At 40.1% G+C, this 12,640-nt stretch overlaps 1 protein-coding gene across 1 annotated transcript in view; it reads right to left on the reverse strand.

Annotated features, from left to right (window-relative positions):
- LOC123506122 (ADP-ribosylation factor-like protein 4C) overlaps nt 1–12,640 on the reverse strand; it is a 66,264-nt gene that overhangs the window by 15,645 nt on the left and 37,979 nt on the right. Inside the window, exon 2 of the mRNA XM_045258011.1 lies at nt 7,296–7,472. Within this exon, the coding sequence (XP_045113946.1) occupies nt 7,296–7,472 (177 nt within the window). The remainder of the gene's footprint in view (nt 1–7,295; nt 7,473–12,640) is intronic.

Here is a 12,640-nt window from a genome sequence, read left to right on the forward strand (position 1 = left end):
GTACCCAAAACTCATGGTAAAAAAGCGTCCCAATATTGAAAGTGTGGGGGTTAAGATGGTGAAGATTCGGGCCATTAATCTCTTGACCTCCATAGACAGTTCATAGTGTAAACAAAATCGTATAATCGTATCCAAAACTCATGGTAAGAAAGCGTCCCAGTACTGAAGGAGCCAACCATGCATGTGGCCTGATGGGAGAGTAAAACATTCCAGAACACGAGCATAAATTCATTCAGATTAACGGCATAAGTCTAATCAGATCAGCGTGACAGAAAAAGAAGTACCAGGTTGAGTCGCGCCCTTGAATCGAGCCTTGCATGGAGTCTCCTCCACTCAACACTTGCCACTGACCCTCAGACACGTGCGGCTGCTGTGTGAACGAGGGTAACGGAAGGGGAGAACAGAGAGAGGAGATACACTGATCTATTATGTATTACTGCTCGTGTACTGGACGTTGCAGGGAGGGAGGGAGGCAGCAGAGGACGGAAAGAGTGAATCTGTAAAAGCTACAGTAAATGTTTGCATTGCTTTTTCCTGACACGTGGAGGAAGTTTGACACGTCCGGAAGAGGAGCATAAGTGAACACAAAGGAAGGCAGGAACAGAAAGAATAAGCAGCAACATGCAGACTGGTGGCCCTTACGAGGTTTGACTTTGTGATAAACGCAAAGGAAGACGAAGGAAAAGAAAGAAAAGACAGTAGTAGACCAATCTTGTGGCCTTAATCCCTTCAGCACCAGGACACCATATTCATTCTGCTCACTATTTGGTGATTTTATACAGCTTTCAAAAATTATATTGTGGTTTAAAATTGTGAAGACTGTCGCCATTAATCTTCTGACCTCCATGGACCCTTCCTAATAAAATGGTCTAATCTTACCCAAATTTCAAGGTAAAAATGTGTCCGCAGTATTGAAAATGTTTGTGTTTATGATGAAGTTCGGTAAGGGATGTAGGGAACCACAGACGAAGACTCCTCCCCACCCACCTCATCTCTATATAAAGAAATGGAAATAAAAGAAATAAGAGAGAGAAAATACTAATCAAAAGAAAAAGAAGGAAGTATATGTCTTGCATGTGTATAAAATGGAGGTGCACTTGAATAGATTAAAGCGATTCCATGAGCTGAAAAGAGAAACAAGAGAAATGGAATCAGAGGTAAGAGAAAAAGAGAAACGGAATGTGAATAGAAAATTAAAAGAAAGAAAAAAAAAAATCACGTGTAAGTAAATATATTTCAGTAACTAGTTGAAAAATGTAGGAAAATGAGAGAGAGAGAGAGAGAGAGAGAGAGAGAGAGAGAGAGAGAGAGAGAGAGAGAGAGAGAGAGAGAGAGAGAGAGAATAAACATAAGAAAAAAAGTAAGATAAAAAGCCAACATGAACGTGAATAAAACTTTGCATTTTATTTTCTATCCATGAAAAGATGAAGAAGAAAAAAAGACAAATAAAGCAGAGGAGAAATAGAATAAATTGAAAAAGAAATGAAAATAAAAAATTAAAGAAGAAAGAGACATGGGTACAGAATCAGGCCAGCTCGACGTTCGTAGATAAAACATGAACGGAAACTTCAATGTATATATATTTTTCTGTGTTTTTATTTCTGTATGTCGTTGTTTATTTATTTAGTTTCCATTGTGACGCGACGAGGTGAAGTGATGCTCGGCGTGAAGCGAAGACAAGTGACCCGAAGGAAGGAGATTCACACACACACACACACACACACACACACACACACACACACACACACACACACACACACACTAGCTTTTCAACCACAAAGAGCTCACAGAATTACGTACAAGCCAGTAATTCTCGATCTCTTGACCCGTGTGCCTCGTGACGGCTGGCGGCTAACGGGTGGCGGGTGACGGGTGGCAGTGACGGGGGGAGAAGGGACGTTCTGCTATACATAAGACCCATACACACACACACACACACACACACACACACACACACACACACACACGGTCATACGTAGCAATGAGCCGTGTCCTGTTTACATAAGCACAACCCGCTGTCCCGCTCTCTCTGTGTCTGTTTCTCTGTCTAGCTGTTTGTCTGTCATGTAGTTTTGTTTGTTATTAGGGGGCCGCTAAAATAATGAAAATAAGGCTACTGAGATGCCAGTTCCTAATGAGAATATATACAAAAAAAAACATCTAGAATTTAATGACAGTAGTTTTAATATAGGAAAAACTTAACCGCGAATATCATATCTTCTTAACCCCTTCAGTACTGAGACACATTTTTACCTTGAGTTTTGTGCACGATTAGACCATTTCATTGACATTAGGAAGGGTCTATGGAGGCCAGAAGATTAATGGTCACAGTCTTCACTATTCTAATCCCCCACATAAGTTTCTGAAGCTGTATAAAATCACTTATATTTACCAGAATGAATATGAAAACACGTCATGGCACTGAAGAGATTAACATTGCACCTTCCACTGTCTGCATGAGTAATAGAGCTTATAGGCTTGTCTCATTGTAGGCCTGGGATGAAGTTTAGGTACTGGGAGGGGAAGTGGTCGTAACCTCCACGTGGGGTGCCTCAGGGGGTCCTCAATCAAGGGCTAGGTGTCCCCAGGGTGTGTGTGACATTTGTGGAAGGTGAGGCACTTTGAATACATGAATACCTTCCCGCCGCGGTGTTCTGGGCGTGGTAGGCAGGCGGTCGTGGGAGTATTTTTTGCTTTGTTATTTTTATTTTGTTTTCTTTTGCATTTATTTTATTGTTATCTTTTATTTGTTTTCTGAAAGTAGTGGATGTGTTTTTGCTTTTTTTTGCTACCCGACTGTTGCTATAAACGAGTGCACACATGCTAACACACACACACACACACACACACACACACACACACACACACACACACACACACACACACACACACACACACACACACACACACACACACACACACACACACACAATGAATACGTGTTTTTTTTTCTTTTTTTTTTTTTAGGAAAGGTGAATGTGTGTTTTTTGGAGCTCTTTTTATAGAAAGGGGGAAAGAAAGAGAGGCTTTTTCTGTTTCTCTCCAATACCCCCTCTCTTCTCTCTCTCTCTCTCTCTCTCTCTCTCTCTCTCTCTCTCTCTCTCTCTCTCTCTCTGACACAGTAAAACAATCGAGTCAACAAGGGCACCAGGGCAAAAGACGCACTAATGACTATTGTTGTTTGGCGTATTTTGCAAAATTGGTCAAAGCTAATTGGACTGTCTGCCTCGCTTATCGCTCGTCTGCATCAGCGAGGGAGAGGCAGACTTCTCATTTTTCCTTTCCCTCGCAGTCCAGTGTTTTATGTTTAAGGTACCTGGCTGGCTGCATTAGTGAGTCAACGCCATTCTCCTCGTGTCTAATCATTAATGTGTTACTTTACTATGGCGGCCTCCGTGGTACAGTGGAACCATGCGCGCTTTGGGGTCCGAGTGGTCTCCAAGCGTATGGGTTCGAATCCTGGCCAAGGTCCGAGTGTAGGTAGGACTTCCTTACTCGGGGTAACGGTTCCCTAGTGGGTGGGGTTTCAGACAGGAGATACCACTCATCATTGGTGTTGATAATTAAGTGTTGTTCCATTACCTTCATGTGTTTTTGTACTTTTCTGTCCTTCACATCAAATCTTATCTACTACGGATGCATTAGTAACTCAATTCCATTCACCTCCTGTGTACTCATTTGTCTTGATAATTGAGTGTTGTTCCATTACCTTCCTGTGTTTTTGTACTTTTTCTCTCCTCCCGGTGCAGTGCTGTATTAAGGACTGAACTCCATTCGCCTCCCGTCCAATCGTTAATGACGTGCTTACATTACCGGGCCTCCTCATGCACGTTAATGGCTGAGTCTGGTTTCATTACCCTCCTGTCCAGTTGTGTTTACAAAAAGGTGGAGAGAGTGACATACTGACACGTGGTATTTGAATAACTCTAATCTGTCTACTTTAAAAAAGGCTCCTGGATTTAAAACATATTGTAGTTTATTGATAACGTAATTGATTTTATGTGAAAAATATTCGTTTTCTATTGATGAACGCACTTATTACAAGGACAGCTAACGGTTTTCCTCAAGATCTGACAACCGCGCATTCCTGGGGCAGCATTCAGACCGAGACCCAGGAGCCACTTTAGAGTACACAGACTATAAATGACTCTACGGAACAGAACTATATAGAACCACAGGCATAGAGATATTTGGACAACTTGATCACTTCTACCCAATTTCTGACGTACTGAATCTTGAGACAGCCAGTGAGAAGTCTTCGTTACTGTATTACCAAGATGATGGTCTCCTTACGTAACTTATTGATAATCGCATGATCTCTAAACTCATTACCGATTCTCCACTTTGAAACTTTTATAATTAACTTTTTTTTTTTAGGGGGGAAAAGCAATAAAACGGGCGTTCCAGAAAGTTTGTGTCCTTGATCGGCTTACTTAACGAAAAGAGACGAAGATCTAAAGATATTGTATTTCTGATCAGAGAAAATGGTGTGATAGTCTGGTATTAGTGAATCAGAGAAAAGAAGAAGATAAAGAAGAAGAAGGACAAAAACAAGAAGAGGAACAAGAACCAAAAGAATCAACAAGAACAGAACAAGAAAAAGAAAAGAGGAAAAGAAAGTAGTCTAGCAGTACAGCACAAGAAGAAGAAGAAGAAGAAGAAGAAGAAGAAGAAGAAGAAGAAGAAGAAGAAGAAGAAGAAGAAGAAGAAGAAGAAGAAAAAAGAGCAAGAAGAAAAAGAAGAAGAAAAGAAATTGAACAAAAAGAAGAAGAAGAAGAAGAAGAAGAAGAAAAAGAAGAAGAAGAAGAAGAAGAAGAAGAAGAAGAAGAAGAAGAAGAAGAAGAAGAAGAAGAAGAAGAAGAACAAGAAGAAGAACAAGAAGAAGAACAAGAAAAAGAAGAAGAAGAAGAAGAAGAAGAAGAAGAAGAAGAAGAAGAAGAAGAAGAAGAAGAAGAAGAAGAAGAAGAAGAAGAAGAAGAAGAAGAAGAAGAAGAAGAAGAGAAGAGAAGAAGAAGAAGAAGAAGAAGAAGAAGAAGAAGAAGAAGAAGAAGAAAAAAAGAAGAAGAAGAAAAAGAAGGAAGGAGAAGAAGAAGAAGAAGAAGAAGAAGAAGAAGACGAAGAAGAAGAAGAAAAGAGTTCCCCAGATATCCCTTCCAGAGAAAGAAGATTAAAGGAAGCTCCAAAACATGAGGATAGGGTTTTTAGAAGTCTTGATACCTCTTATACCTTTCCTTTGAGCGGTCCCACAATGAACGAATCTAAAAAAGCAGAGAACGAAAACTAGTGTAGCCATTCCAGAGAGTATCAAATGTCCCCTAAAAGACCAAGAAGCACTCAACACCGCGGGGCACGTCAGGAGGAGAATAGAGGCAACCGTGGAAGGCTAACACACTCAGTAAGGGGAGAACATTTCATTCAAACCCCGCAGCGTGCATAAGTGACCTTGTTGAGGGAGTGAGGCGCGGAGGATACACGTCTTGACAAGTTACATTCACCAGGAGAGGAGTGAGGAGACTAGGTAAAGATTATCTCGTGGTAGCTAGTAGTCATTTGGTCCTAACTTTTGGCTAACTCTTTTGTTCTTGATGGGAACTGGCAATGAAGTGGGACTTTTTTTTATTTTTGTTTTCCTCGGCCGTCTTCCTTTCTTGTATAAAAAAAGCTGTCCCATATTTAGCGAGAAGTGCACATATAAGAGTGGATGTGCTGAATGTGCCTTCCTTCCCTCGCACTTCACTCTATTTTTCTATACAATATGGGCTTATGGGAACTGGCAATCAAGTGGACCTATTCTTTTTTTTTTTTTTTTTTACTTTTTGTTGTCCTTAGCCGGTTTCTCTTCTTGCACTAAAGATAAACTTCTCTATATTCAGTGAGAAATGTACAAGGATAAGTGTGTTGGATGGGCTTTCCTTCCCTCGTCTGTCGCCCTATTTTCTTATACAATATGGGTTTTTAACGGGAATTTATAGGCAAAAGGAGGTATTTTTTGGGTACCTCCTAATCTGAAAGCCCTATCTACTCTCAGACTATGGCCAGGATTCGAACCCGTGCGCTTAGAGATCCCTTGGCCCCAAAAACGTCCTGTGACTGTCTCGATGTCTTACTCTTGTTCTCTCATTATTCCCAAGGGCCACAGTGGTAATCAGTTGGGTTCTCGTGGGTAGTTTTCCTAATGGTGATGCAGAGTCGTTGTTCTCCTTTTAACTGTCTGAATATCTTGCTCTGCTCTCTTCTCGTGACTATCTTCAAGGGCCACTAAGATGTCAAGTCAGATTCTCTTGTCTTTTTTCCTCTTTTTCTATTTTACGCCTTCTTTTCCGTCTTCTTTTTCGATTGATAAGGTAAAACTATCAACAGAATCATAAAAGTAGTCGAAGACATCAATATTTTCACTCTAGTTTGTTTTAAAAGATAGAAGGGAACTAACAAGAATACAGTGAATTATTATATTGCAAAACAGGACTCTAGTTCCCCACGTTTGAGTAAATGCAATGAGTAAATGAGTAAATAAGTAATGAGTTAATCTTATTTGAGGATTGACGAGGTGAGGGAACGAAAAAAGCAAAAACAGGGAAATAGGAGAACTACACGTGACCTTTTGAAACAATGACGTAGGAGGGAAAAGGTCAAATTAGTACGATATTCTTGCACTGAAGGAACAAAGAAGTCGTGACAGGAGACGGACAAATGAACAGACGGACAGACGGAGGCGGGATTAATATTATGGTGAGTAATGAGAGGGAGGGACGAGGCGGTGGTGAGGTGAGAGTAGAGGTGTGTTGTGTTCCAAGTTACCAGTGGATACGAGATCGTGAGGCGCACATCTGCCACTCATAAAGGATCCGAATACATACTGTAGTGCTTTATTTATTGCTTAGTTTATTCAATTTGCTGGGTCAAAGTGCGCCATCTGCTCACACACACACACACACACACACACACACACACACACACACACACGCACACGCAGGTGGAAGGAATCGACCATTGAAGTGGATCGGAATTGCTTCGTTTGTGGCCTCAAGATGGGTGATATTGCCGTGTGTGTGTGTGTGTGTGTGTGTCACTCATTCTCTCAAAGTATCGACTCCACATTCTGATCGACCTTCAATCACACACACACACACACACACACACACACACACACACACACACTGATGACCTTTTCATGTAATAACCTTGTATATATTGCGAGTAAGTATCATATAACTATAAACTGCCAAAACTTAAACTCACATACCCATACACACACACACACACACACACACACACACACACACACACACACACACCTGGGCATTCTCCGGTAGCTTGGCAGTCTTGTACAGCTCACATCTCGCCTCTTCCAGCCTCTCTAGGTCCACTGAGTCCACCACGAACACGATGCCATCTGTGCAGCGCGTGTAGGAGCGCCACAAGGGTCGTATCTTCTCCTGCCCTCCCACGTCCCAGATCAGGAAACTGGTGCCCTGGTGAAGATAAATTATTGGTGAATTTACACGTTTAAGATACTCAGGTAGGTGATTCTATGTCAGCCTTTACTTGTTTCCGTGATAAGTTTATTCTATGTAGAGTTATTGTACAGTGAGGGAACTGGTGCTTTGGTGTAGAGAAGTCCAGGGTCACTCGTTCACTGGAAATAATTAGGTTAGTTTCAGTCTATTACTCTGGACTGGTTCCCTTAGTACACATTCATTCGACGTACTTGGCCTAGTGTTCCTCCATTATCCTGCTCTTATTGTTTTCGTAGTGTACTCTGTAGCGCTACTGTTATTAAACTATACATGAAGAAGCCAGCGTTCTGTTAAAAAACGAATTTCTGTGTCATCTCTACGTTCCTTGGTTAGTTTATTCATTCGTCCTTTGTAAAATTGCTCTTCTCTAGTGCACATATCTATCCTATACAGATTTATTGTTAATTTTTTTTCTGGTCTATTGAGGAAAGTGGAAGTCTTGTCAAAAGCACATTGAATAAACACGATTTCTTGACAATTTTCCGCCTGTATAGTGTATTGTGTATCAGCTTCACCTGATGTGTAACCATTAGCTTTGTGTCGCAATGTGAAGGTGTTTCATACAGGTATGCATTACAAGAGAGTACATGTGTTGTTTTGCAAGCACTTTTAGTCTCACACGTGGTGCTGTTCACGCATTTACTGCCACCCACACGCCTGCTTTGCATACCCAGCCCGTCCCACACACTCACGCCACCCGCTGCATCTGGACGTGGTTCTTATCCTATACAGTTTGCAACATCTGTGTCGCTGCAGACTCGCACCCACAGTCCCACACGTGCTCGCTGCAGCTCAGATGAAGCCATCACCCCCTGACGTGCTGAGTGTTGAGTGTTACGCTGCACTTTCCCCAGCACAGCAAGCGACGGATGTTTTATTTAGTCTCTTCCGTCACCCGGCCCAGGGAAAGATTGTTAGTGGTGCGGGGTGATCCTTGAAATGTGTGTTGTATTACTAGTGCTGATGTTGCTCCTCTTACCACTCCTGCTGCTGCTGTTACTACTACTTTTACTATTACTACTACTACTACTACTACTACTACTACTACTACTACTACTACTACTACTACTACTACTACTACTACTACTACTACTACTACTACTACTACTACTACTACTACTACTACTACTACTACTACTACTACTACTACTACTACTACTACTACTACTACTACTACTACTACTACTACTACTATTGGTACTGGTACTACTACTAGAAGAAGAAGAAGAAAATAAAAAGAACAAGGACAAGACGAAGACAAACAACAACAACAAAACAACCACAACAACAACAACAACAACAACAGTAGCAGCAACACCAACAGCAGACATCCCCCGTCCTGCTGCCGGCGCGGTCCAGTGGAGAATAAAACAGGAAATGTCTTACAAAGGACCCCACACAATATTTACGCCGGGAAGGAATATATTTCTTCTCGACAGCGCCACGGAAGGACACAAACGCACAATAAACATCTCAGATAAGAATAGAAGGAGACGTACGGAAGCCTGTGTAATGTACTATAAATAATGCCGCCCTGTTATAACCGTAGAGTGTTGCGTAGCGTGGCTTGTGATATACATCTTAATAGGAGTCTTCTGTTACTGTGCATTGTTCTTAATTAAAACTTAAGACTCTATGGTGATAAGAAGAGAATGGCTGGGACACTCCGCTGCTGACACGTCCCGGTTCTCAAGCCAAGGATGGGCTGAGGACACTTCAAGGAGTTTACGAACAATAAGAAAGGGTTACTTCACTCTTTTCTTCTTCTCCTTCTTCTTGACTTCCGCGTTGTGTCTTCTACAAGTCCTCTGAGTGTTCACTTCCGCGTGTGTCATCAAACTTCACTTTTCGGTGTCTCATCTCAACTACTTTGAAAACAACCCGATAGAAGTTTTCGAATTCTCAAGGATTTTTTTTATGATTCCACTGATAGTTTGTGAAGGAATTTTCAAACTCTCATGGGGAAATACATCATGAGAAGCCGTGTTATCGTGTCTATGGCCTCTGAGATCAGTCTTTATGGGAGACTGAAGCGTTTAGGAGTGCGAGCCAAGGTAGTCTTTCTTATAACAACAGCAGACTGACAGAAGCTCTAAAACTTGGGAGAGGAAGCTGTTAAACTTATCTCCTTTGAAGATAAGAAGCGGGAGAGTTTGAAAAAGACAAGGCAGTTTACTTTCTGAGGTGTGTCTTGATGCTTCTCTTGGTGAGAAAGTATGAAGGTGGCAAAGCAGGTGGAGGGCCGAGTGTTCCAGAGCTCGGCAGTGAATGGGATCAAAGAGTGAATGCATATTTAACTCCCGCGTTAGTAAAGGGAACAGAACAAGGAAGTAGAAAATGTAGAGGGGACATGAGAAGGGAGAAGCGTAAAGTGAGCAAGTTTGGAGCGTAAAGAGTGAATGTAATAGCTAACTTTTACCGTAGTGAAGGGATCAGAACACGTATGAGAGTGGTGGAAAATGTAGAGGGAACACGACAAGGGAGAAACATGAAGTGAGCAAGTTCGGCAAATAAAACAGTGGATGTAATAGACAACTTTTGCTAGTGGAGGGCGCAGGACAACCATGAAAGGTCTGGGAAATGGAGAGGAGATACGAGACAGGTAAAAAGGGGGTGAGTAAGTTTGCAAGTTCGAAAAATTTACTAATAAACTTACCACATCCTCCCCTGCTGGCGGCACTGTGACCTTTGGGAAACTCACTCTGACCAAACTTCAATTTGACATAGTTGTTATTGCTATTTCAGTTTATTTCGTGAGTTTCTAATTTACGAAGGGAACATTAATAAGTATATGGACAAATGAGGTGCTTTGTATTAACAGGTCAGCAAAAACAAATGAGAACTGGAGGTGTGACAGATGGAGATGATTGTCTGAGTGAATTTCTTGTCTATAGTTGAACATAATTGGTAAATGGACTAATGAAATGCTTTGTAATAAGAGATTCGCCAAAAACAAAGGAAAACTGTTGTCTGATGCTTCTGTAGGTTGTGATAAGAACATAAGAACATAAATGAAGCCCAAAGAAGCCTTCAGTCTCTATTGGAAACACACCTATCTGTGATCTTCGTCTATCAATCTACCATGCCGCGTTTCCATATTCATTCTTCTTACTATTTGGTGAATTTTTACAGCTTCAAAAACTCATGTGGTAGATTAAAGTGGTGAAGACTGTAGCCATTAATCTTCTGACCTCCATAGATCCTTCCTAATGGCAATAAAACCGTCTAATCATAACCAAAACTCATGGTAAAAATATATCCCAGTACTGAAGGGGCTAAAAGCTTTCCGATGACTCTGCACTAACAACCTGGCTATCGAGTGTATTCTGGGACATTTTCCACAGTACAACGTCACTGCTTTAGCCAACTGTTACTAAACTATTCTACGTGTCCTGCTCAGAGTTTGATGCCCACTTATTAGTCAACATTTGAATGACCTTCCATGCGTTTCAAAACAAAGGGGCAATGCAATACAAGATGCAATACAGTGTGCACTATTGTAGCTATTGTTTGCACGAGTGATGTGAATGAGTGACCGAGATCAAAGGGAATTAAGTGAAAGGTTGACCCAAGCCTCGCTGCATCGCTTCGTCAAATTTTTCAAACAGATTCAGTAAATATTTCACCAACGTGTGAGTGAAATGTGGAGGAGGTTCGTGATTGATGTGGGCAGGAGTTCCTTTGACGTGATTGTACTAAAAACAGCAATAACAATAATGATAATAATGATAATAATAATAATAATAATAATAATAATGATAATAATAATGATAATAATAATAATAATAATAATAATAATAGTCTATCAGTCAATGTGCCTGGAAGAATGAGAACGACGAAAAGGAAAAAAGGAAAAAAAACACGATATATTGCCTTCTCCTTCCAAAAATTAGAAAAGAAAAAAAGGAGAAAAGAAGAAATGTTTTGAAAATGAAGACGCTTTGAATAGACCAGAGGGACAAAAATACTCACATAAAAAGAAACAAAAAAAAAAAGAAAAAAATATCCTGATAAATTGTCGTCTTCCTCGAAAAATTAAATTAGAAAAAAAAGAAAAGAAGAGAAATGTAGAATAAGAAAACGCTTTTGAGGGAAGAAAAAAAAAAGAATAAGGAGAAAAACAGATAAATTTGCCGCCGTCTTCCAAAAATTAGAGTAGAAAAAGAAAAAAATTTAAAAGAAAAGAAGAAAAATGTAGAAAAAGAAAACGATTTGATTAGACCAAAGACAAAAAAAGAAAAGAAAAGAAAAAATACGCCGAAAATTGCCGTCTTCCTCGAAAAATTAAGATAGAAAAAAAGGAAAGAAGAAAATGTAAAAAAAGACGATTTGAGTAGATCAGAGGGAAGAAAAAAAAAAAGAAATGAATAAGAAAAAAAAAATAGCCCGATGAATTTACCGCCTTCCTTCAAAAATCAAATTAGAAAAACGAAGGAAAGAAGAAAATAAAAAAAGACGATTTGAGTAGACCGCTGAGAAGAAAAGAGAGAAAAAAAATGAATAAGAAAAAATATATACGCCGATAATTTGCCACCTTCCCCCAAAAAAAAAGATTAGAAAAAGAAGGAAAGACGAAAATATAAAAGAATAAGACGATTTGAGTAGACCAGAGAGAAGAAAAGAGAGAAAAAAAGAAATGAATAAGAAAAATACGCCGATAATTTGCCATCTTCCCCCCCAAAAGAAAAAAAAAATTAGAAAAAGAAGGAAAGACGAAAATATAAAAAAATAACACGATTTGAGTACACCAGAGAGAAGAAAGAGAGAAAAAAAAAATGAATAAGAAAAATACGCCGATAATTTGCCGCCTTCCTCCCAAAAAAATTAGAATAGAAAAAGAATTCGAAATCGATGGACCAATTTAGCTCCTGAGATGTGCTGATCCGTCTCTCCTGAATAACGAACTGAGGTGTTGTGATGCTGAGGGAACGACGCATTCTTCTCGACTTGATGATAAAGAAAAGAAAATAGAAAGAAATGTAAATTGTAGGAATGACTGAATATAACCTTTGTGGATATGAAGGAAGTGTGGAATATTCAGTAAGGTATTTGCTATTTGGTGAACTTGTGGTATTTGGGTTTTTTGTTGGTTTTTAAGGCGAGGTTATGCAAAAGTTTGGCTT

Source organism: Portunus trituberculatus, chromosome 19 (genome assembly GCF_017591435.1).
Source record: "Portunus trituberculatus isolate SZX2019 chromosome 19, ASM1759143v1, whole genome shotgun sequence".
NCBI lineage: Eukaryota > Metazoa > Arthropoda > Malacostraca > Decapoda > Portunidae > Portunus > Portunus trituberculatus.